At 43.1% G+C, this 26,434-nt stretch overlaps 1 protein-coding gene across 2 annotated transcripts in view; it reads right to left on the bottom strand.

Moving 5' to 3' along the window:
* Nucleotides 1-26,434, bottom strand: part of CDK13 (cyclin dependent kinase 13) — a 340,708-nt gene that overhangs the window by 277,324 nt on the left and 36,950 nt on the right. Inside the window, exons 2-5 of one of the 2 annotated variants that reach the window (XM_070944377.1) lie at nt 16,681-17,292; nt 16,232-16,402; nt 15,313-15,452; nt 12,237-12,407 (exon numbers count right to left, since the gene is read on the bottom strand). In XM_070944377.1, the coding sequence (XP_070800478.1) occupies nt 12,237-12,407; nt 15,313-15,452; nt 16,232-16,402; nt 16,681-17,292 (1,094 nt within the window). The remainder of the gene's footprint in view (nt 1-12,236; nt 12,408-15,312; nt 15,453-16,231; nt 16,403-16,680; nt 17,293-26,434) is intronic. The other variant, XM_070944378.1, reaches the window with a different exon arrangement.

Raw genomic sequence — 26,434 nt, 5'->3', positions numbered from 1 at the left:
GGCCCCCCACCCGTGAAGACTGGCATCGGTGGTGATCACGATCCGGTCTAGCTCCAAAAACCTGCAGCCCCTCAGAATGGCTGCCGACTTCCACCAAAGCAGTCGGACCTGTGGAGGCACGAGCACCTTCCTTGCAGAATTGGAACAGCCCCTCCGCTGGAAAGGGAGAAGTAGCCATTGTAACGGGCGGGAATGTCTGCGAGCCCACGGCACGATGCGGAAGCACGAAACCATCTTCCCCAACAATTGCGACAGTGTCAACAGAGGTACCAACCTCCGGGCCAAGACTTGGTCCAGGAGCGACTTGATGCTCCTCACCCTTTCCGATGACAGGAAAACCTGTCCCTTCCCAGAGTCTATCACAGTCCCGAGGTGTAAAATCGAGGTTGAGGGGACGAGATGGCTCTTGTCCAAGTTGATAGTGAAGCCGTGCTCCCGGAAGGCCGAAAGCACCCGATCCATGTCTCGCACCGCTTGCATTCGGGAAGAAGAGAGGACTAGAACATCGTCCAGATAACATAGGACTCGCACCGGAGCGGCACTGAGAGTCGCGGCCACCACCACTACCAACTTGGTGAAAGTCCTGGGGGCTGAAGAGAGACCGAACGGCATTGCACAATACTGGTAATGCCTGCCCGCATACTCGAAACGTAGAAACTGCCGATGCGAAGGAAGCACTGGTACATGCAGATAGGCCTCTCGTAAGTCCACCGACTGCATTAGATCCCCTTGGCAAACCGATGCAAGAATTGAACGAAGAGAGTGCATCTTGAACCGACGGTAACGTACCGCCCGATTCAAATCTTTGAGGTTGAGAATCCCCCGGACGCCTCCAGAGTTTTTCGGCACCAAAAACAGAATCGAGTAGAATCCGGTCCCCTGTTGGTCTAACGGAACCGGTTCTATCGCTTTGATCTCCAGTAAATGTGATATCTCCTCCACCATCAGATTGCGACAGTCGGTCGACAGAGGAACAGGACACCGGATGAAACGCCTTGGAGGGCGATCCGTGAACTCGATTGAAAGGCCCTCCGAAATCGTGCGACGCACCCACTCGTCCGGTGTGGACCATTCCCACTGGCGGTGAAAGGCTTGGAGGCGACCGCCCACGGGACCAGGAGTCGGTGAGTCATTTGCCCCTTCGAAAGGGCTTAGAATTGGACCCACGATAGGGACGCTTCGAAGCAGTTTGAGGTCTGCCATGGTCCCTGAATCACTGTCTGTCTGCGAAACGGTCAGACGGCTGGAACGACTGCCGGTAAGTAGAGGGGCCTCCCTGCCCCGAATAAGAACGAAAGGGCTGACGCTGACGCTGCGTGTAAGGGGCATAACGTCTATCCTGCTTGCGAAAGGATGATGGCATAACCTTTCGCTTGTCTTTGTCCTCCACAAGGACCGGCTCCAATGCTGCACCAAACAGACTAGAGGCTTTATACGGAGTCGCCGCCAACTTCCACTTGGCTTTAACATCGGCCTCCCACGGACGTAGCCAGAAAAGGCGTCATGACGTGATGGAAGCCGCCAGCGCCCGAGAGGCAAACTTGACTGAGTTCAGCGAGGCATCCGCCGAGTATTCCGTGGCTGCAATGATCTTGTTTATATCGTGATGTAAACGAGTTTCTTCTGGAGGAAGCGGTTCCTGAAGTTGGCGCAGCCAGATTAAAGATGCCCGATTAAAGAACGAAGTGGCTGTGGCAGTTCTGATGGTCCAGGCCACGGCCTGATGGGATCTCTGGAAGGCCAGTTCGGTGCGTCTGTCCTCAGATTTTAGTCCTTCAAGTGGATCAGACGAAACCATCGATTGAGAAGTAAGGCCCGCCACTGGAGCATCCACCGTGGGCAAGTCCAACAATGCCTCCAACTCAGGTGCAGAACAGAACAGTTTGTCCAAATTACTGGGTGCAGTGGACGACCCTGGTTGGCCCCAAGGCGCCTGCAACACGTCCGTGAACAGCTGAGGGCACGGAACAAAGTCCTTCTCTTGCTTGACTTGCTTGAACAAGGCATCGTGTGGACCGGCCTCAGGCAGAGTTGTCGGGGGTTGGGCCCCCACAGACCCCAAATTAGTTGTCAAACGAGCCTTGTGAAGGAGTGACTTGAATAAAGCAGGGCGAAACAAACCCATGAAGGCCGGAGAGTCAGGTGGGAGTCCCTCGTCCTCAGAAAACTCGAGGTCTTCAGGACCATCCTCCTCCTGGGCGGAACCCTCAGACGAATCGGACTCTCGACAAGAAGGAGAACAGGCCCTGCGTGATCCCGAAGCAGCCAACATGCCTGAAGAAGTCCCTGCAGAGGAAGTTTGGGCCGCTGTTTGCGCACCTGCCGCCATAATAGAGGCCAACACCATAGAAAGCATCGACTGGAAATCAAACTGTGAAGTAGGCGGAGGATGGTCCACTGCTCGGAGCCCCGCTGCTGTGGGCGTGAAGGTGGTGGAAGGTTGGCGTCGAGGAGGTGGAAAGGATTCCAGACCAGCTATCAAAACATCTGGCATCGACTGGGATACGCCCTTCTGCAAAGCCAAAGGAATAGGCTGGACCTCTCTCCGCTCCGTACATACGGGTATGGAAGCGGACTGTTGGGCGGGTCCCGTAACCCGGCTGGAAGACGAAGCCGTGGCCTGCCTGGCTTTCTCACATTGCCTCTCCAAAGCCTTATGGCGTCTGAGTGCATCCTTGTCGGCCGTAGTGGAGGTCTTAGAGAGATGGGACTTGTGGCCGCCAGAAGCGGAACGTTTGCCTGACTGTTTCTTGCGGGACTTAGATCTGACAGGGCTGGCCTCCTGATCACTATCAGAGGAAAACAAACAATCCGCCATGTTGTAAGCACCTTCGCCAGACCTTTATGCAAATTAGGCGTGGCGGGTTTTTTTTTTTTTTTAATTTATTTGGAGCTGTGCCAATCTTCCCCGCAGGAAAGAAATCAGACAATGATCAAAACGAGATTGTGATGCCAATCTTTGCAATCCGAGTTGCTGTGGGCCCTGCGCTCTGCCCAGAGGTGTGGGCAGGCTTCACACAAAGAATTAAATAGGTTACTCGCCACAGCCGACGGGATGATGAAGGGGGAGGCGAGAGCCTGTGAATACCCCCCCCTTTCGTTTTAGCGCCTATGCCCTGTCCGGCCCTATGGCACAGTAAGGGAGGCCCACAAATCAACGAGCTGCAGCCCCTTGAACTAGGGCGCGTGCTCCAAATTGATGGACAAAATGGCAGCCACCTGAGTACTCAAAATGGCGGCCGCGCGGTGATGGCGCAGGGAAAAATGGCAGCCCACCACACGCTCTCCGAGTTGACTCCGAACCTCCTCTAGCGCCGCTTCCTCCGTTGCTACGCGGGAAGGGTTCCCTGGCCGACTGCCACGCAGCGGGAGGGTGGCGAGCAACCGTCAGCCACGCCGCACCCCCCCCCAACGGCTACTTACAATTTGGCTGCCTGGGCCGATCGAGCCGATAGCCGCAGCGCCACCCGCAGAAGCCTGACGGGACGGTCGCCGGTTAAAAGCCGCGGCGGTAGCAAGCACCGCTAACCGCCGGCTCCTCTAATGCGCCGCCGCCCTGCTATCGCCTCAAGGAAGAATGGCAGTCGGGGAGTGAATCGCCCAGCCCCGATCCCACCGGAAGCAGCAACTCAGCCGGATCCGCCTCGCAGGGACAGAAACCGGCGGCTGTGAGCGCAATCGCGCGAAGGTTGGAACGACCCGGTTCCCCAGGCATGAAACCGTCAGACAGCTGACAGGCGGGGAGCGAACGAAGCAGCAAAAAAAACCAATGAAGACAGGACACCTAAACTCCACCAGAAAGCAAAAGAAAGGGGCTAATCAAAAATAACCAAAGGCCTAACGCAAAACTCAGAGCACAGAGAAAAACCCTCTCAGTCTGTCAGCAACTGAGAGAAAGACTGGGGGTCCGAGTGCAAAAGGGGCGTGGTGAGAGCACAGAGTAGGAAGTTAAGTTAATAAAAGGTTCTCTCAGTTGCTGTCAGAAAAGAGGATTGAACCCCAATGCTGGAGTGTAGTAGCAGCGTTCTGGAAAACAACTAATTTAGTAGTGAACCAGCTAAATAATAGATCTAGTAGTAATAGAGAATATGCTGGAAATCAGCCAAAATAAAGTAGATTGGGAACTAGATAAAATTATGGATGGAAACGTGGAATGAATGATAATGTGAACCGATTCTGAAGTGATTTTATGTATAATGAGAAGCGTATTTCATGACAAGATTAAGGAAATTAGACGTAAATCAATAGAGGTTAAAATATAGATTTGATGAAATGGGTTTTAAGATTAAGGAATATATATGGAATTCTGATTGACAAAATGATAAAAATTTAGAATGGTGTTTATTTGGAAATGAAAGATTGTATACAAAAAGGAGCTGTGTTTATTTGTGACTTAAGATTTATGGTGATACAATAAAATGCCAAGTGTTTAGAATAAGATGTTAGAATGTATGATAAAAAATTGGTGATTTGAGGGGCTTCCGGTTTGGTTTCCGTCGTTGCTAGACGGTCTTTCGGGACTGCCAGCCTCGTCGCCCGTAAAGAGCCGTCTCTACAGCTGAGAGACGGCTCGAAAAACTCCGTCTCATTGAGGAGACGTGAGAGAGAGCCGGCGAGAACAGGTAGAGCCCTCTGCGAACTCCCCAGAGTTTTTTTTTTACTCTTGGGGAGGAAGCAGAATGTGGCTCCCTATCCAGCTCGCCGCTGCTCCGGGCTTCGGGGGAACTCTGCGCTTTGCAGAGCCAGGCGATGGGACCAACCCAATCAACGAAAACTAACAGATTGTTTGAACAAGCAAGATGAAATCCGGATCTGGGACTCTAAATTGCAAGTATTTCTAACAACCTTATGAGTGATTTTAAAAGTGAAGAAAGAGTGAAACGGGAGAAAAAAAAGAAAGTTTAAAATGGCGACTGGCTGAGGCTTGAGAAGAAAGCTGAAAGCGAAAGTCCTTCCGTTTAAATAGTTTAATACGTTACAAAGTATCTGAAATAATAGCGCTGGCTAGAAGTGAAGAGAAAAATTCCTATTTCATGCTTCTTCCTTCTTAGAGACTTGATATTGATATTGTCTGGAGAGAAGTCTTTTTTTAAAAAAAGAGTCTGTTTGTGTGGCAGGATGGCGTTAAAACTGACAAAGCCAGACAACCAAGCTGTGGGGGGGTGCTCCATTTACAAATCACATGAACAAGTTCTGAGCTTGCAGATGCAGAAGAATGGCTTTAAAGACCTAAAGGAATTTGTTTTGGAGGAGATGGCAAGACATGATGAGATTGTGAACCAGAATCTTGAAAAATTTAGACAGGAAATTAAAGAGTTGGTACAACAAAAGTATGATAACCTGAAACGATACATTGTAACAGCTTTGAAAAGCTTTTCAGAAATAATTATAAAGATGGATAAAGATATCAACTTAGAAATAGAATCTAAAATGAAGGAAGCTGGTTATAAGATTCATAATCTGGATAATAAAATACAAAGAATTGAAAATGATTTGATAAATATTCAAGAAAATAGCCCAGAAGTAGAGTCCAAAATAAAGGAAGCTGATCACAAGACTTACAATGCAGATAATATAAAACAAAGGATTGAAAATGAAGTCACAATGATGCAATTCAGATCCATGGAATTTGCGGTCAGAATGAGGGGAATACAGGAAAATAACAGAGATGATTTGAGAAAGATGTCTGCTGAAGTTCTGGCTGGGATTTTAAAGGTTAGTCCTGAAGAGGTATCCTGTAAGATTGATAAGGCCTACAGAGTAAATTCTTGGGTGGCAAAGCAAAGGCAGTTGCCTAGAGATGTGGTGATTTACTTTACTGATAAAGGAATAAGAAATGATATTGTGCAAAAGTCTTTTAACTCCACTCTAGAAATGAATGGAAGGAAGATTTGGATATATAAAGAGCTGCCGTCCAAGATGTTAAAAGATAGAAAGGGCTTTGGATTTTTGGTGACTGAATTAAAGAAACAAAACATCCCATTTAGGTGGGATGCTCCAGTTGGTATAATATTGAGATATCAAGGAGAAAGATATCAACTAAATACTGTTGAAAAAGCGGAAGAATTTTACTACAAGGTTTTTAAAATGGATCCAACATCTCCACGTATGTCATCAGTGTTAGGAACACAGGAGGGGGATAAAGAAAAGCAAAATGAACAAGAGATTGAAACTCAGGCTAAACAGATGGAGATGGAGGTAATGGAAAAACAAGTTACACAGGCCTTTTTGGATGAGCCGCTTTTGGATTCTCCTTCAGAGGCTATAGCTGGATCACCTATAAATATAAGAGAGGCGGCTTTGGATTTCGATTTGATGTCTTATCAAGTTACAGATCAGCATGTAATTCAATCAGCTGATATACAAGTCTTAGAAAGGCAACCAGGATGGAGATCTAAACCACAACAAGTTAAGAAAAGAAGAAGCAGGTTCTACAAAACTAAAAAAAATTAAACTAAACAAAAAAAATTTTTTTTTTTTTTTTTAGCCAACAGACTAATGCCAGTTACTTAAGAGACGATTAAATATAATAAGCGGGATTTATAGGCGGCTGATACATGAAAATATAACTGAGGCAAATCATAGACTTATACTATTTTGAGAAGAATAACAGATCTCTGCAGTGCTGGTGTTTTTGGGATGTGGAAGATGGCCTTTCATTGAGCGGATTGGAACTTTCTATTTTGGACTCTTTGAAAAATGGATTACGTATATGTTGAGTTATAAGGCAAGAGAACTATGGAATTGGGGCATGCAGAAGATCTGGTTGTTACCCTAACGTGGTTGTTGGAATTAATAATCTAGACAAAAGACACTACAGAAGATACTACATGGAATATAAATATAAAGTCACTCGGGTGGTTTTTTATATACGAAAACATTTATTATTGATGGGGGCAGATGGTAATTGAAGATACTGAATATACTGTTGGAAGCAGAACTTGATGTTACCCTAACATGGGCGATGGAATTAATAATCCAGTTGAAAGACATTACAGAAGATACTATATGGATTACAAACTTAAAGTCATTTGAGGATTTTTTATATATATATGGAAATATCTTTTAGTGGTGTGGGCAGAACAACAAAGATATTAAAAATATTATGTATGGTAGACCTGTAGGAAAGTGGGTGGAGATAGGTTAGGTTACTGATTGTTTAGTTTAGGAAAAGGGATGTTATGTTCAGATATTAATATACGTAAAAGATTTGAATTAAGAGATATATGTATGGGGGTGGAGGAAATGGGTAGATTATGAGTTGAATAAATGCCAAATTAGGATTTATTATATAATTGTATAGCTGAAAGTTGCTTTGAAATGTATAGTATAGGGGGGATATAATAATAATGTTAGAAAGAAATGGTTAGCATATGGGGGCTGGTGTAAAAGGATGGTAAAGTATTATATAATGTGATATCAATTTGGATTTTATTTTGGAGAAGCCATGGGGGGAGGGGAGGGGGAGGGGGGGGTTAGGGAGGAGGGGGGGGGAAAGGGGGAAAAATCTGTATTTGAAAAACTTTTTCAATAAAAAAAAAATTGGTGATTTGATGTCTTTTTTCTTTTTAAAGATGTAAGTGGATGAAATTTGGAATCAAATTGGTTAAAGAAGTGTGGGCAATTGTACTTATCTAATACCGGACCAAACCTTCGCTCTTAAAAGATGTATTTTATGTCTAAGATGTTTAAAAATAAATAAAATATAAAAAAAAACCAGATCATGCCAGACTAATCTTATTGCATTCTTTGACAAAGTGACAAAATTAGTGGACCAGAGGAATGCGATCGATATAATTTACTTGGACTTCAGTAAAGCATTTGATAAAGCAGACCATAACCTACTACTAGATTAGAAAATGTGGGTTAGACAGCATCACCACCAGATGGATTTGTAACTGGCTGACCAACCGCACTCAACATGTAGTCCTCAATGGAACTGCATCTACATGGAGGGAAGTATGCAGTGGAGTACCCCAGGGCTCTGTTTTAGGCCCAGTGCTCTTCAACATCTTCATCAATGACTTGGACGAGGATGGGGAACTCATCAAATTTGCAGATGACACCAAACTGGCAGGAATAGCCAACACTCCAGAAGATAGGCTCAAGATACAGAAGGATCTTGACAGACTGGACAGACCCCCTTCAGGGTCCATTAGGCGCCTGGGGAGGAACCACTTAATCGGCTCCGCCTCCCTGCGATGGAGGAGTAGCACCCTGAAGTCTAACCTCAGCAGGAAATGATCTGACCACGACAAGGGAGAAGCATCTATACCCCTTAATTCCAGATCATATCTCCACTGCCCCGAGAGAAACACCAGGTCAAATGTGTGTCCCCCCCCCATGAGTCGGACCCTGAACTACTTGGGTCAGGTCCATGGTTGTCATGGAAGCCATGAACTCCTGAGCCGCATCTGAGGATTGGCCAAGTGACGGCAAGTTGAAGTCCCCCAGTACCATAAGCCTGGGGAACTCCACCACCAGCCCGGCTACTGCCTCTAGCAGCACAGGCAGAGCTGTCGTAACACAGCTGGGAGGCAGGTACGTCAACAACAAGCCCAACTGAGCCCCTGAGTCCAACCTCAAGAGGAGAGACTCACACCCAACCATCTCAGGGGCAGGGATCCTGCGAGGGCAAAGACACTTCCGGACAATAGCTGCCACTCCTCCACCCCTTCCCTGGAGTCGCGGCTGATGCAATATCTGAAACCCGTCTGGGCACATCTCTGAGAGGGGCACACCCCCCTCCTGGCCCAGCCAGGTCTCAGTTATGCATGCCAGGTCAGCCCCCTCCTCCAGGATTAAGTCCCGAATGAGGGGGGCCTTGTTAACAACAGACCTGGCATTAAACAGCAGCAGCCTGAGGCCAGGGCCCTGACATCCCAAGTCACCAAGGTATACGAGGCGAGCCCGGTGAACCAGAACCAGAGGGGCCGGAACACGTAATTGCTTTGAGACAGCGAGTCCTAGTTCCCCGAGAGCGGCCTACCCCTCGGCTCCCGCCATATCTACCTCTCCCAGTCATAACTGCAATACTCCAGCTCTCCAACACCCCAGAGATCCCCTCCCCCACCTCAATGGCCCCCCTCCTCCCCGGCAGGCAAGGCACCCCACTCATACCGAGCCAGGGGTAAGACCTGACAAACTGTAAAAAATGTATAAGGGAGTGCCAAATATAGAGGTAGTCCTTGACACACAACCACAATTGGGACCAGAATTTTCATTGCTAAGCAAGACGGTTGTTAAGTGAGTTGTGCCCAATTTTATGACCATTTTAGCCACAGCTGTTAAGCGACTGTGGTCATAATTAACTTTTTTCAGTGCTGTTGTAACTTTGAACAGTCATTAAACAAATGGTTGCAAGTTGAGGACTACCTGTATGTTGGAAATGCAATCAATGTGATGGTTTTTGGTGGACATGTAAGAAAGCTAAGCAATATTGGGATCAGAAATGTATTTTAATTCAGAGAATTCTCAAAATAAATGTACAATTGAAACCAGAGGTTTTCCTTTCAGGCTTGATGGATAAGCAGATTGAAAAAAAACATGGGACTTTGTTTCTATATATGACAACAGCAGTGAGACTTCTGTATGGACAGAGATGAAAGACCTAGAAATTTCTATAATGGAAGAATGGAAGAAGTTAATGGAATTGTCCGAGATTGCAAAATTGACTACTTTGATTAAAGAAAAGGCTTTGTCTAGCTTTGTTTCTACTTAGAAACAACTTCTGGAATTTTTGCTTGAACCTGAAAGAAATTAAATTTTAATTTTGGGATTTGACAATTGGAACTGTTTATGATTATAGAAATATAAAGTATATTTATATTAGTCCCAAAGAAAGTTGGAAGTTTCTCTTTTTCTACTTCTCTTTCTTTTCTGTACTCCTAATTTTGTTCTTTTTCTGATCCTTTCTTTTTCTATCTTTTTGTTTTCCCTTATATATTTTATCTTTTGTTGAAACTTAATAAACTTTTATAAAAAAAACATAAGCCTCTGGAATTTGTATCTATTAGCTTTATAGTATTTGGAATGCACTTTTAACAGCATATATATTTATTAATGAATCGTTTATTGCAGAACTGAAATATCTTTTTGTGACCATGGACAACGCTTCATTATGTTTTTATATCTTGAATTGGGAGCTGCCTAGGTGCACAGCAGAAGTGTCACTAAAGGAGCACGGCTGAAATTTTCCCTCACGCTTTCCATTTTGGAAGCAGTATGGGGTATAGATTTTTTGTTTTATGCAAGGTGGACATATTAAATTTACTGAATGCTTAATTTCACTGTTTTGAACAAAAAGACCTAGAAAAGGTCTTCAGGAAAGGCCTTTAGAAAAGGCCTCTACAGCCGATAACAGAGCTTCGGATTGATCCGGAGCTCTGTTATCGGCTACAGAGGGCTTCAGGAAAGCCTTGCTGGCTGCAGAAGAAATGGACCGAGGTGTGTGAGGCCTGGCTGCCACTATCCAAAGGTAAGTAGTAGGGCAGCTACACAGACAACCCCATCCCCACCCTAGCTTAATTTTTACCTGTGCACCCTGGAGTGGGCGGAGTTTTAATTAGGGCTTATTTTGGGGGTAGGGCTTATATTGGGTGCACATGTAAAAATCAAGCTAGGACTTACTTTCTGAGTAGGTCTTATTTTCGGGGAAACACGGTAGTTTTCTTGGCAATGGTACAGAAGTGGTTTGCCAGTCTCTTCTTTGATGCGTTTTCAAATTAGTACCGATAAGCCTAAACCCAGCCTAGTTTATAGACCTAAGATAAAAATCTGTTTAATCTACCTCTGGATTACATCAGAAAGACAAATCTATATGGTAAAAAGTAACAATTCAAGAAATGAGATCTACTAAACACAGATCTTCTAACATGGCCATTTATTCAACTTATAAACTAAATTAGCCATTTTCCAAACCACAGAATTAAAAATAAAAATCCTAGCACTGAGATAACAGCACAAATGGCAGTCACTCACAAGCTAAAATTTTATCATCATTACTGTATTTCTATACTTCTAGGGTGTTACCACAGGTAACCAGAGTTAAGCAGAATTATAGTAATCATAAGAACACCAAACAAGGACAGTCATGAGATTTGTGTAACTTTACAGCATCTTTGCATGTTATGAAGTAGTACAGAAGGATTTTAATGTTAAGTATACAACAATTTGTCTGACTACTCTGTCAGCAGTTGTGTATATGTTAAAGAAGTTTCTATCAGTATACTTGTACCTAAACTTTTCCTTGCAGTTACTGAATGATAGCGTAACAGTGCAAGATCTTGCCAGTCATAATTTTATGTAAAAAGAAAAGAACAAATAGAAAGGATTGCCACAAATCCACTATTGGTGTGAATGTATTAGTAATTCTTCCTATATTGAAATATTAAAACACATTTTACTGTAGCAAAAATACCTTATGAATTATGAGTTAATCAACTTTTCTTCATACAACCTTTGCCATCGTGTTCTGGTCTGAAACTCTTCTATTTTCTTGTGCTACATTATTATTATAAATTGTATTTTTGGAGCTTGATAATATTTGTGATTTGTTTTCTTTTGTTAAAATACCTTTACAGTCAGAAAAGTGGGATAAAAATATTTCATAAAATATATAACAAATAGGTCCAACAAAATGAAAAGCAACTAGGTAATAGATATAAAGTATTATACAGGTAGTCCTCAATTTATAAGCACAATTCAGCCCAAAATTTCTGTTGCTAAGCAAGACAGATGTTAAATTTTTGCCCCATTTTACAACTTTTGTTGCCAGAGTTGTTAAGTGAATCACTGCAAGCTGTTAGTAACACAGTTGTTAAGTGAATCTGGTTTCCCCATTGACTTTGCTTGTCATAAGCTCGGAAAAGGTGATCACATGACCCCAGGACACTGCAACCATCATAAATGAGTCAGTTGCCAAACGTCTGAATTTTGATCATGTGACCACGGAGGTGCTGCAATAGTTGTAAGTGTGACAAACGGTCATAAATCACTTTTTTCAGTGCCATTGTAGCTTTGAACAGTCACTAAACAAACTGTTGTAAGTCGACAACTACCTTAGTGAAAACAGAATGCAGGTATGGGCTAACAGCACTTCTTACATTACTTTTATGTACAAGGAGTGGAAACTTTAACATTCAATACATGCATGTTTTAAAATCAGCCAACTTTTCCTGGAAAAAATTAAATTACCTTAAAATTATTAACTGACGAAACAATGCTTGTGAACGTACCTTTATCTTTCTTGAAATCTAAAGCATCTACCTTATCTGTCACTATTTCTTTCATGTTGATTATACTTTGGTGATTTAGTTGTCGAAGAATCTTTATTTCCCTAATAGCTGTAATGGGAAAACCTTCCTTCTCATTATCCAACCGTACTTTCTTTAATGCCACCATTTCCCCTGGGGGAAAAAAAAGTCAAGCTGTTATTAGCTTCAATGTTAAGTTAGCACATAATTTTTAAAAACTGAAAAGATGTAACCTATTTATTAGCATATCCAGAAAACTATTTTAGTATTAATTAAACTTTTTCTGTATGACTTGCTCAGTCTCTCACATCGTTGTGGAGGAATTTTGGCCCATTCTTGTTTACAACATTGCTTCAGTTCATTGAGGTTTGTGGGCATTTGTTTATGCACAGCTCTCTTGAGGTCCTGCCACAGCATTTCAATCAGATTGAGATCTCTACAACTGGGCTATTGTAACACCTTGATTCTTTTCTATTTCAGCCATTCTGTTATAGATTTGCTGGTGTGCTTGAGATCACTGTCCTGTTCCATTACCCAATGTCAGCCAAGCTTTAGCTGTTGGACAGATGGCCTTACATTTGACTCTAGAATACTTTGGCATACAGAGGAGTTCATGGTCAACTCAATGACTGCAAGGTGCACAGGTCCTGTGGCTGCAAAACAAGCCCAAATCATCACCCCTCCACCACTGCGCTTGATGGTTGGTATGTGATGTTTTCACTGATATGCTGTGTTTGCTTTTTGCCAAACATTGCCCTGTGCATTATAGCCAAAGATCTCCACTTTGGTCTCGTCTGTCCAAAGGACAGTGTTCCAGAAGTCTTGTGATTTGTTCAGGTGCAACTTTGCAAACCTAAGCCATGTTGCCATGTTCTTTTGGGAGAGAAGAGGCTTTCTCCTGGCAACCCTTCCAAACAAACCATACTTATTCAGTCTTTTCCTAATTGTACTGTCATGAACTTTAACATTTAACATGCTAACAAGAGTCTGAGATATACTAGTAACTCTTGGATTTTTTGCAATTTCTCTGAGCATTGCACAGTCTGACCTTGGGGTCAATTTGCTAGGACGCCCACTCCTAGGAAGACTGGCAACCATCTTGAATGTTTTCCACTTGTGAATAATCTTCCTCACTGTAGAATGATGGACTTTAAATTGTTTGGAAATGGCCTTATAAACCTTCCCAGATTGATGGGCAGCAACAATTGTTTCTCTAAGATCATTGCTGATGTCTTTCCTCTTTGGCATTGTGTTAACACACACCTCGATGTTGGACACCAGCAAACTCCTAAAACTTTGGCTTTTATAGAGGTAGTCACACTTGCTAATGATCAATTGATCAAGGGCATTTGATTAGCTTGTAGAAGGTGGTTCTACAAGCTATTGAATGATAAGGTGTACTTAGTTTTTCACACATGGCTTCTCCATTTTGGCTTTCTTTTTGTAAAATAAATGATGACATGGTGTAATATGTCATGTGTTGTTCGTCTGAGGTTATATTTACCTACTTTTAAGAACTGATGAGGACCAGATGATTTTTACTATGTCCTGATATGTAAAACCATAGAACTCAAAGAGGGTGTACTTTCTTTTTCACATGACTGTCCAGAGTGTAAAACAGAAAAAGATCCATAGACAACTTACTACATAAATAGAATCCTTAAACTTTCAATATTCAGGCTTTTGCCTAGCAAATAGAAAAAAACCTGCTTTGTGGCTATGTAATAGATTACTTTGAATTATAAATCTCAACCTTTATATTTGTATATTCAAACTGTGAAGTTCACCATGGGCTTTCATTTGATCCAGGAAATCAAGTATTTTGTCAATGACCTCAATCAGGATGAACTTAACTTTAAAGCAGAGGTGGAGAACTATGGCCCCTTTATGACTTGTGGATTTCAACTCCCAGAATTCCTGATCCAGCCATGCTGGCTCAGGAATTCTCGGAGTTGAAGTCCACAGGTCAAAAGGGTCATAGTTCCTCACCCCTGCTTTAAAGACGGGAGAGCCAGCTTGGTGTAAGTCAAGGCAACAGGCTAGGAACCAGGAGACTGTGAGTTCTAGTCCCACCTTAGACATAAAGACAGCTGGGTGACCTTGGGCCAGGCACTCTCTCTCAGCTCTAGGAAGGAGGCAATGGCAAACCACTACCAAAATCTTGCCAAGAAAGCTGCAGGGACTACTCATAGTACTTGACTTATGACCATTTGTTCAGAAACTGTTCTAAATTACCACAGGGCTAAAAATGGACTTATGACCTGTGCCTGACGTTACAGCTGTTGCAGTGCCCCCAAAGTCACAGGCACTAGGAAGCCCACCTGCACTTATGACCAGAGGGGCGCTTCAACTCTCCCCACCTGCCTATCCACCCCACCCCCACCCTTTTGGCTGTCCTGCACCCTGCCTTGTTGGGCAGCAAGCAGCTCCAAAACCATGCACCTCTGTGGTTGCTTGCTACACCTCGGAATCCGCAGCAAGCATTTATTCGCCAAGCTGCCTTCTCTCTCCAGCCCCACATGGCTTCCCAGCCCACACCAACAAGTATTCATTAGCCCAGCTGCCTTCTTTCCCAGTTCCCTGCACCAACTTTTCACCTTTCGTACCCAGTGCCTCACTGCCTTTGTTCTCTCCTTTTCAGACCCAGATTCTCTGGCAAACGTTTCCTACACGTGGCTAAAGTTGCATTGTCCTCAGGAAGGTTTGTGAAGAGAGCACAGCTTTAGTCATTTTGGAAATGGGGAAGGAAAAGTTTGCTTTAGTGTAGCTTTAGCTACTTTGGACATGGGAAGTGAAAGGTTTGTGAAGAGAGCATAGCATGCTTTATGACTGCACCAATTTACGACAGAAACTGTGGTCCCATTTGTGGTCATAAGTCAAGGACAGATGCCAGGAGTTAAGAACTTACTTGAAGGCATCTTAAGTCAGATCTGAAGGCAAGATCTGTGGCAATAGTTCAGCAATAATAGGTATGTGTTCTGACAAAGGTACTAGCAGAAACTGCAGCAATCAGGGATAACATCAGCATTTTTGTTGTGAATCATAATTTTAAACTTACCTGTATCTTTATCTCTTGCTTTGTAAACTTGCCCATATGTGCCTTCTCCAATAATGCCAATGGTATCAAACTTATCCACACACTGTTTCCCCCAGTCAATTTCTTTCTGCTTTGTTTCACCATGACGTGGTCCACATATCCTAACCAAACAATAAGATTTTGTTCCACAAGAATGTTTATATTTCTGTCTAAAATGTACTTCTCAGTAAATATACTACATATTAAATTTTAACATATCAGTCACTCATGCAGTGAATTATTACTTTTTATCTTCCTTTTATCGTGTGCTATACTAGAAATCTTATGCAACCATTTCCATGTATAATTGGTGGCTTTGGGTTCATGTTATCAATCTCCATGAATTGCTTTTTTTTCAATGAATGGGTTTTTCAAAAATCAATTGTAGTATACTGTGAGGATTGCCTGTTCTGACAGCACAAGCAAAATAATGTACATGGTGCTTTTTTTTACTGGTAAAACAAAACAGAGAAGTAGAGTGGTATGTAATACCAACCAGAAATATTTAGATATACTTAGTTTTCTGAATCCAAACACTATTCTTAAATTACATCCTGCATTTAACATACAGTATAAGGTAGAATAACAAAAAAATAACATATGATGTATCTATGGAGAGGGATATTTCTGCCCAGACACTATTAATTCTAGTTGCAAGACAATGACAAATAGACTACAGAGGACTTATCTACTGAAATACATACAGTTCACAGTTCCACTGATTATTTAAAGTCTAATTCCTCTACTTGTTCATACACAAAATACTAAAGGCAATCTTAATAGAATTCTACAGTGTGTTAATTATTAATTCCTCCAATACCCAATGAATTGAAACAGGGATTTAAAATGTTTGCATTTCATATTCATTAGGAACCATATATATAAGAAGAAATATACATACTTCGGTCTCCTTTTATGGTGTGACTGCACTAGTATCTTTTTCACTTCAGGACTCTGGGATATGTCATCTTCTCCAGGCAACTCAGATGGCAATGGCAAGTCTGCAAGCAAATGGCATAATTTCTTCTCCACTTCTTTCTTTACTGCTTTTACCGAAATGTTAGTTTGCAAGCTGTAGTGAAATAAAAAGATTTTTATATCATAAAAGACAAATTTCTAACCAAAACAATGGAATCAGGTTCTATGTAGTTTATATACGTTACTAAGTAATATCAAAATGGATTGGTGAACATTTTGCCTACAAAAATTTGTTAAACACTTTTAAAGCATGCATGAGATTAAACTATAGAAGTTAATGTTAGTATAGCAAAAAGCATTTACACTTCAAGAAAACCCATCTAACATTTACAGTTTGAAATTACACCTTTTAAAAAGTATTTCACAACTCACCAATGTGTATCTTTAGCTTCAGGCAGCACAGGAGGAAGAGGCAGGGGTGGCAGAGTGGAAGTGATTAGTGCAGCACTACAGTCTTCCTTAGATACTGCAGTTGGCACATGAGACTTACTCTTCTCTTTTACTGTAACAAATTGTGTTGATGATTTCACAAGGATTGATTTATTTTCTTTCACTGCTAAAACTTCTTGCTTAGTCACTTTCTCTACAATCACATTGTTTTCCACTTTAGTTTCCTGAACAGAAACTTTTGTTTTTGTCTTATTATTTTTCAAGGTTAAACTACTTGAAGGGGAAGATATATTTTCTGTTTTTATCTTTTTTACTTCCTTTACATTGTTCACTTGTTGTACAGCAACTCCTATGTTGATGTTTCCCTTAGCAGGTGTAGATGTGTTTGAAAATTTTGCATTGGCTTTGGCTGCCTCTGCTGCTCTGGCTTTTTTGTTCTTGTTCAGCTCTGCCCCAAGGGTACTTTTTAGAGTCAGAGTGCTAGAAGAAATACTCGACTGCTGACTTCTGGATCTTGACAATCTGTGTCTACTACGAGATCTTGAGTGCCTTGATGAGTAAAGACTTCTGCTTCTGGATTTTGCTGATTTTCTGCTTAAAAAAGTAAAGTTTCAGTGGGTAACTATTGTTATATTTTTGTACTGTAACGAACAGCTTTTTAAGCCATCCCACCATCCCATTAACATGTTTGCTGGATAGCTGGGGGGCTTTTTGCCAAAAAACTTTAATAACAGCAAGAGGTTGCTATGTTTATAGATGGCATATGCCACCAGAAAGATTAGCTAAGATGTTTAAAGATAAATCAGCTAAGTGTTGGAAATGTCACCAGTTGCCGGGATCATACTATCATATGTGGTGGTCGTGTAAAGAAGCAAAACAATATTGGGTGAAAATACAAACATGGTTAGAGGGAATGTTGCAGCAACATATAGAGTTAAAACCAGAGATATTCTTATTGGGAATTTTACCAGAGAATTACAGTAAAGAAGATACATATTTGATTATTCATATAACAACAGCGGCTAGAATTGTATTTGCACAAAACTGGAAAGCAGATAAAATCCTGTTGGAAGGAGAAATTATAAAGAAAATTTTAGAATGTGCAGAAATGAATAGATTAACATTGAGAATAAAAGATAAAGAGGAATCGATGTATTTCAAGACATGGGATAAATTTTATGATTGGTTAGAAAGGAAATACGAATAAGGATATAGAGATAAAATAGAGAATAGATGGGAGAAAACAATTAGAAAAATAGATACCTAGATGATGTCAAGTAAAAGGAGAAAGGGGAGGGGGAGGGGGGTAAAAGGGGAAAAAGTGAGATATAAAAATGTACGCAAATGATGAAATAAAAATAAATAATAATTGAATAAGAAATGAGAATAAAGATAATTAGAAAATCGGGGCTGCTCGAATACCACTTTAGATTGAACTGAAAAGGGAAACAACAGGAGAGAGGGGAAGGAGTAGAGAGAGAGGAAGGGAGAAGAGAGGAGAGGAGAGGAGAAAGAAGAAAGGGAAAAGGAGAGGAAGAAAAGGGAGGGGAAAGAGGAGCAGAGGAGAAGGTTAGAAGGGGGGAAGAAGAGAGGAGTGGGGGAAGAGAATGAGCGTTGGTCTTACCTGATACGCCACTTCTAGTCACTAGGAAACGCCGGTCACTAAAGGGTTACAACCAAGCCAGTAGCTCTAGGACCGAGTCCACCAACAAAAGAAGTCCCGCCTCTTCCTGTATCCAGTTTGAGACGAGGACGAAAGGTAGACTGTCGTGTCTGTAAAAAATAAAGGAAAGGTAAAAAATACCCAGGACCCACCCCCCTCTGTCAACAGCCAAAAGCCAGCACGAGAGGTGCCGGACCAATTGGGAGGGGGTGACCAGCGTTTCCTAGTGACTAGAAGTGGCGTATCAGGTAAGACCAACGCTCATTCTCAGTCACGGAGGAAACGCCGGTCACTAAAGGGATATACCAAAGCCCGTGTACCTATTGGGAGGGAGAAGGCCGGCGCCTCTCCTGGTCCTGGGAAGATACCCGCTGCAGCACACGTCTTCCAAAGGAGGCTTCCGCCGATGCATAAACATCCAACCGGTAATGCCGGATAAATGGAGATGGAGACGTCCAAGTAGAGGCTTGGCAGACCTCCTCGAGTGAAGCTTGGGTAGACCAGGCAGCCGAAGTAGCCGCGCTCCTGGTAGAGTGGGCTGTAACACCACGAGGCACTGGCAACGATTGAGCTTCGTAAGCTAAAGAAATGGAAGCCCTGAGCCATCGACCCAAGGTAGTAGAAGAAACCTTTGACCCCATGGACTGGGGTTGGAAAGACACAAAGAGAGCCTCGGAACGACGAAAGGAAGAAGTCCTGGAGATATAAATCTTGAGAGCCCGACGAACATCAAGCTTGTGCCACACCGTCTCCAAGCGATGACGGGGGGAAGGACAGAAGTTGGGAAGAATGATCTCTTGAGAACGATGAAAAGCTGAATTGATCTTTGGAATAAAAGCTGGATCCAATCTCAAAATTACTCGATCAGCATGAATAATACAGAGATCCTGGCGAACTGAGAGGGCAGCGAACTCCGAGATCCTCCTAGCCGAGGTGATAGCCACTAGAAAGGCTGCCTTAAAAGACAAGAACTTCAGCGAGACTTCCCGGAGAGGTTCAAAAGGAGGACCAGTAAGAGCTAACAGAACCTTATTCAGGTCCCAGGTGGGAAACCGATGAACAGCCGGAGGACGTAGATTGGTTGCGCCTCTGAGGAATGAACGGATGAGAGGATGAGTGGACACAGACTCAGCGGTGCCGCAGGTGAGGATAGATGAGATGGCAGAGATTTGCCTCCGGAGGGTATTGGGAGAAAGCCCCGATTTGAAGCCATCGTGAAGGAAGCCCAGGATGTCAAGAATGGAAGCAGCAGTAGGAAGGACCTTCTTACGGCGACACCAGGCAGAGAAGGCCATCCAAGTGGCATTGTAAATATGGTTCGTTGATCCTCGACGAGAGGCCTGGATCATAGAAATTATTTCCAAAGGCACCCTGGCTGAGGACAGGAGGAACCGCTCAACCTCCAGACAGTCAGCCGGAACCACTGAGGGTCTGGATGAGCTAGACGGCCCTGCCACAGAGATATTTTGTCGGCTGGGATCTGCCAATGGGGAGCAACAGAGAGAGCCATCAGATCCGCAAACCACGGTTGTCTGGGCCAGAAGGGAGCCAGAAGGATGAGCTTGGCTTGTTCCTGCAACAGCTTCCTGATGACCCTGGAGATGAGGGGAAGAGGTGGGAAAGCATAGAGATGAAGACCACAAGGCCACGGGCTGATCAAGGCGTCCACAGCTTCAGCTCCCGGGACAGGAAATCTCATGTAAAACCTCGGAAGCTGGTGGTTGGATTCGGACGCGAAGAGGTCCACTGCTGGAAGGCCGAAGCGATGCACGATGTCCTGGAACAGAAGTGGATCGAGGCTCCACTCCGTCTGGTCCACCACCGAGCGACTGAGAGCGTTCGCCTGAACATTTGCTGACCCTGAGATGTGAGAGGCGTGGATGGATGCCAAGTGACTGTCCGCCCACCTGAAGAGACGAGATGCCTCCCTCATGAGAGCCTTGGAGCGGGTCCCTCCTTGCCGGTTGATGTGGGCCTTGGCAGCTAGGTTGTCTGTTCTGATCAAGACTTCCAGACCTCGAAGGAGAGGAGCGAACTTGCGAAGAGCTCGGAAGATGCCTCTGAGCTCCAAGATGTTGATGTGAAGTCCCCTCTCCTGGACCGACCACTGCCCTTGGGCCAGCTGAGACCCCAGGTGAGCCCCCCATCCGAAGAGGCTCGCGTCCGTGGTGATGCTCACGCGCTGAGGCACTCTGAACAGGCATCCCTGAGCAAGAGCCGGAGAGGTCCACCATGCCAAGGACCGGAGAACTTGAGGAGTCAAGGGGACTCTGGCCTCTGACGTGCTCCTGCGAGACCGTTGAAACGGAAGTAAAAACCATTGAAGTTCCCGGCTATGAAACCGAGACCAGGGAGTGATCCCGAAGGCAGAAACCATTTTCCCTAGCAAGCGGGAAAGACCCAGGAGGGAAAAAGAGCGAGAGGCCTTAACCTGACCTACCAGCTCAACAATGCTGTCCTGACGATCCTGAGAAAGGGAAACCTGCAACCTGACAGAATCAATAACAGCCCCTAAATGCTGAATGCACGTGGAGGGAACTAGATTGCTTTTAGAACGATTAACCAAAAAACTATGGGATTGCAGGGTCTGAAGGGTGACCTGAATATCCTCATTACCCCTAACCTCAGAACTAGACAAAGTAAGAATATCATCTAGATAAAACAAAACTCTAACAGGAAAAGATCTCATATGGCCCGATAAGGCAGCCATGATCTTTGTAAAGACCCTAGGAGCTGAGGAAAGGCCAAAGGGAAGGGCTCTATACTGATAATGCCTACCCCGATAACAAAAACGGAGGTATTTCCGATGGTCTGGAAAAATGGGCACATGGAGATAAGCCTCCGTCAAGTCGATGGACGACAAAAAATCACCTGGACGGATAGAAAGGAGAATGGTCTGGAGGGATTCCATCTTGAACCGACGATAGACTATATATCGGTTCAAGGATTTAAGATCCAATATGGCCCTCCAGCCTCCTGAAGCCTTGGGAACTAGAAACAAACGGGAATAGAATCCCTGGCCAACTTCCCCTAGGGGAACACACTGAACAGCCCTAATCTCCAAAAGATGTTGAATAGCCTCATCTAGCAGAACCCTCTTGGACCTGACATGAGAGACAGGGCACCTGACAAACAAGTCAGGAGGAACCGAAGAGAACTCAAGGGTCAACCCAAACCTAATAGTACGTCTAATCCCGGGGTCTGAAACTGAACAATCCTATTGGTCAGCAAAAAATGCTAACCTACCTCCAATTAAGGAGTCAGAGATAGGTAAAGGAGAACTAACGGGACCTGCGAAAGGGACGCCCCCTACCCCGCCGAAGGGTCTGCGGGGAGGGAAACGGGACCCCTGCCTGACCTGGAAATCCTGCTGTTGTCCGCCCCTGGGCTGAGAGTACCGCTGAGGCCTGGACTGGAAGGAAGAGAAGTCGGAGCGAAAGGAATGGGCTCGAAAGGAGCTCTGCTGACGAGGATCAAATCTTCTCGATAAGGCGGGCAGAATCTTGCGATGATCCTTCGTCTCGATGAGGAGTGGGTCCAAGGCTGGGCCGAAGAGATAGTTCCCCGAGAAAGGAGCTGATGCCAGTCTCCACTTGTTCCGAACATCTGCCTGCCACTGACGAAGCCACAGGAGCCTACGAGAAGTGACTGAAGCCCCGACAGCCTTAGCTGAAAACCTTGCCGCATTCAGAGTAGCATCAGCAGAGAACTCAACAGCAGCTAGGATCTTGTTGATGTCCTGGTGAGATCGCATATCAGAAGGAGGCAGCCTTTCCTGTAGTTGGCGAAGCCAAAGGATGGAGGCCCTGTTAAAAAAGGAAGCGGCCGAGGAGGCCTGAATGGACCAAGCTGAGGCCTGGTGGTCCTTGACCAAGGAGCGTTCAAACTTCTTATCTTCAGGGCGCAGGAATTCCTCTGACGGACCAGTAAGAGGAGATGCAGAAGAGAGGGCGACAACGGGAGCATCTACAGAAGGAACTTGAAGAATATTAGCAAAATCAGATGCCATATTATAAAATCTTTTATCTAGACCATTGGGAACCGGGCCAGAACTAGGAGAAGACCACTGTCTTTGAACGACATCAGAAAACAGCTTGGGAGCTGGAACGACCTCTGCACGAATGGAAGGTTCCTGAAATAATAATGATGAAGAGGGATGCTGAGAAGAGGATGTAGAAGCCCCTTGAGAGGAAGGAGTAGAAGAAATTCCCAGGCCAGTAACATTTTGAGCTTTAAATAGAAGGGATCTGAATAATTGAGGCTTGAAAAGACCAATGAAGGAAGGCTGGTCTGGTTCTACACCTTCATCATCCGAGAGATCTTGATCAGGGGCAATTTCCCCCTCAGACAGGGAACCTTGACTTGCATTTTCCAGGGAATCCACCCTTTCTTCACATTGCACAGGATCAGCAACAGCCTGGGCCCTCACAGAACGACTCTGCTGACTCACATAACTGGAGGCCTCAGAAGAGGCCCTTTGCTGAAGGCCTTCAGCAATACCCTGCCTAATTGAAACAGAAATAAGTTCAGCTAGGGCAGGAGTTAAATTTACAGGAGCCTCAGACCCCTGAATGCTGGATTGGGCTTGAGCCTCAGGAAATTCTTGCCTTGGGGGGGCCTGAATAGAAACAATTGGAGATAGAGGCCTAGCAGTAGGAAAAACTGAAGAAGCATCAGCAACTACATTCTCACCCAGAGTAGACTGATCAGGAGAAAAATCATGTTCAATTTGAATTTGGGAAGAAGGAACAGCCACATTGGAAGTGGGGAGGGCAGGAGATTTAGAAGGCCCCACAGAAGGAGATGAAACTCTAGAGGCCTCTGAAGCAGCTTTTTGAAAGGCCTTTTCCATGGCTTTATGCCTCCTGGTCTCTTCTCTTGATGATGCAGCAAAATTAGCACTCTTGGAGTGATTGGATCTAGTAGAAATTCTGGCTGCCTTGGGAGGAACAGAATCCCCTGAGGAACTTTCTTTAGGATCAGAAGAATGGCCCCTTTTCCTTTGCTTTGGGATTTATTGCTCCTAACATCAGCCATGATAAAGCAGAAATTTACTTTTACAGCTCAGAATAAATGCAAAGGATAGAAATCACCCTTAAATGCACCCACAGGGGATAATTGGTGGTTCAGGTAACTCACCGCGCCAGGAGAGAAGCAGAGTAGAATCCAGGAGCCAGGAAGATTACTCAGGAAGCAGGAAATGGCCGCTAGCCAAAGGGCTTAAAAACGCGGCAAAATTGGGCGCGGAAAAGCCTTCGCGCCAGAAATCAGCAGCCACAATTCTCCAAACAGCAGCAGGAGGCAGGGAAACCTCTCCAAAAGCCTCAAAATCCTCTGAAAGTGCTGCAAAAGGTAGGGCGGTGCAAAACGCACGTGGGCGCTGCTGCGGGGCTGCTCAGGGCCGCTGGAGCGTTTCTAGCGCTCCCCAGCTGATTCCAATTAAGTTTAGCAGCTTTTGAAGAAAACGCCAGCAATTTGAGCAGAAAAGAGCAAACTAAGTAGAAATAAGCCAGCAATGGCCAAATAACTCCCCCACGAAGAGTTAATGAGAGAGAACTAACAGACACGACTGTCCTCTACCTTTCGTCCTCGTCTCAAACTGGATACAGGAAGAGGCGGGGCTTCTTTTGTTGGTGGACTCAGTCCTAGAGCTACTGGCTTGGTTGTAACCCTTTAGTGACCGGCGTTTCCTCCGTGACTGAGAAAGGGAAGTAGGAAAGAGAAGGAGAGGAAGAACAAAGGAGGTAGGAGGAGAAAGAGGAAGGAAGAGAAGGGGAGGAGAAGAAGAAAGGTTGGAGTAAAGGTAAAGGGTAAAAGAGCAGCCCCGAAAAAGTAAAAATTAAAAATGAAAGTTAAAAGAAAAAATGAATGAAAAATGATGGAAATGACTGTACATGTAAATGTTTATGAGAAGTAAAAAAATAAACCTTCTTTGGAAAAAAAAAAAGAGGTTGCTATGTTGCCTAAAAATGTTAAATGTTTAAATCTGAACTTTATATTTTAAAAATACTTCCAACTGAATTTTAATTGTGTAAATCTGAAGTGTTATTAAATAGAACATCCCACATTTCATTCAAAAATTTAAAATGAGCTTCGGAATGATTTGCTGTTGAAATATCTCACTTCTAACTTGGAAAGCAAGCAATTAAAGAAACAAATCTGAAAACCTCCACCTATTCATTAAAACATACAAATCCTTTCTCGGCTTGCTCAATAAACCTGGGCGTACTGAATGACTACGCTTCAGCCAAAGTGCTTCTATAATAACAGCTATAAATCTTTTGCCAGATCCATACATTCTGTGATAACATATTTTTAAAAATTAATCTGAGTCCTCTATTGAAATTGCAGAAATATAGCATGTTTACTTAAAAGTAACCTGGATTAAAATTAGATCTCCATTTGATATCCAATTAAAATACTATGCAACAGAAAAGAGTATTTTTTATGAAAAACTGAAGCAGAAAAAAATCCATTTAGATGGGATAAGTTGGAATAGGTGATTTTTACTTTTAAACACCAGATTCAGATTGATATAAATTGGAAAAAAAAATCTGGAAAAATACAAATGGAAGTAACAATGACAGATGAGACCAAACAAATGACACAACAAATAAAACAGAGAGGAGGATTCCACGTTGGGTGCTACAGGTATTGTCTTTTATAAAATTGTGGGTTAACTATGGATTATAAATGTTTAACATGGAATGTAAATGGAGCAAATGCTCCTCAAAAGAGAACTCAAGTTAAAAAAAGATGTGATTTGCTTATACAAGAAACACATTCAGAAAAAAAGATGTAACATATTTAAGTCACAAAAATCTGGGAGAATTTATTTCAGCAGGATTGGTAAAAATGGAATTGTTTTGTATATAAATCCTCAACCATATCCAAAATGTATATTAACTAATGATTATGGCAGATACGTTGGGGTAAAGTTAATCTACAGGGGACTAAGAATTTAAAATTGGGAATTTATACCCCAAATGAAGATAAAAACATTTTATAAAGGATTTATGGATAAATTATTGGATTTTACATATGAAAATTAGTGTGTCCTGGGGGATTTGAATGTAGTGGTTTCTCCACAAAAAGAACTGCTGAGAAAAATATTAAAAATACACAGGGTAAATTACCAACTTTTTTTAATTTAATGGAATAATTTGGACCTTGTTCATGCATGGAGATATGAAAATGCTAATTCAAAAGGATATATTTATTTTTCTGAAAGACATAATCTTTTTCAGGAATAGATATGATTTGGATTTCTAAGACTTTGACTAATAATGATTATAAAGTAGAAACATTACCAAAGACTGTCATATCACAATCCAGTGACTTTCACTTTTAAAAGGAAAAATATATTTTAGGTGGAGATTGAATGAGGTGTTACAAAAACAAACACTGGTGGTGGGTTGTACAAAGACATTAAAGGAATTTTTTGAGAATAACTAGGTAAACAGTGAAAGAGATGGAAATAAAGATGAACTATGCAAAACGAAATTTCAAATTTGCAAATAAACTGGGGAGACTTGCAAACAGAAATAGAAAACAAAGTTACACAAAAGTCACAAGAAAATACTGCAATAACAGATAACACCAATATGTGAAAAGTGTTTCTGAGCGGGTCTGTAACAGTAAGGGATCTGTGTGAAGCTATTAAAAAGAGACAGCCCCTCTCTGGGTGAGATGGGCAGTTGAGAAATATGAAATATGAATGGATGGATGAATGAATGAATGAAGTGTTTCATCAGTATTATACTACTTTACACAAAGGTCAAGAAATTTCCTCAGAAAAAGTAGATGGAATATATGCATATGACCCATGGGATCACTGCTTTAATATACAGTGGATATAGAAAGACTACATACCCCTTAAAATGACAGGTTTTCGAGACCAAGATGAATCACTTAAGAATTCTTTCCATCTTTAATATAATTTATAAGCTGTACAATTCAATTGAAAAACAAACTGAAATCTTTTGGGGGGGGGAAATAACAAAAAACATACAATATTGTGGTTGCATCAAGATACACACCCTTAAAACTAATACTGTGTTGAAGCACCATTTG

Source organism: Pituophis catenifer, unplaced genomic scaffold, assembly GCF_029215685.1.
Source record: "Pituophis catenifer annectens isolate HBS135680 unplaced genomic scaffold, rPitCat1.0.hap2 SCAF_5, whole genome shotgun sequence".
Classification (NCBI taxonomy): domain Eukaryota; kingdom Metazoa; phylum Chordata; class Lepidosauria; order Squamata; family Colubridae; genus Pituophis; species Pituophis catenifer.
This window is presented reverse-complemented; position numbering and strand designations above follow the sequence as displayed.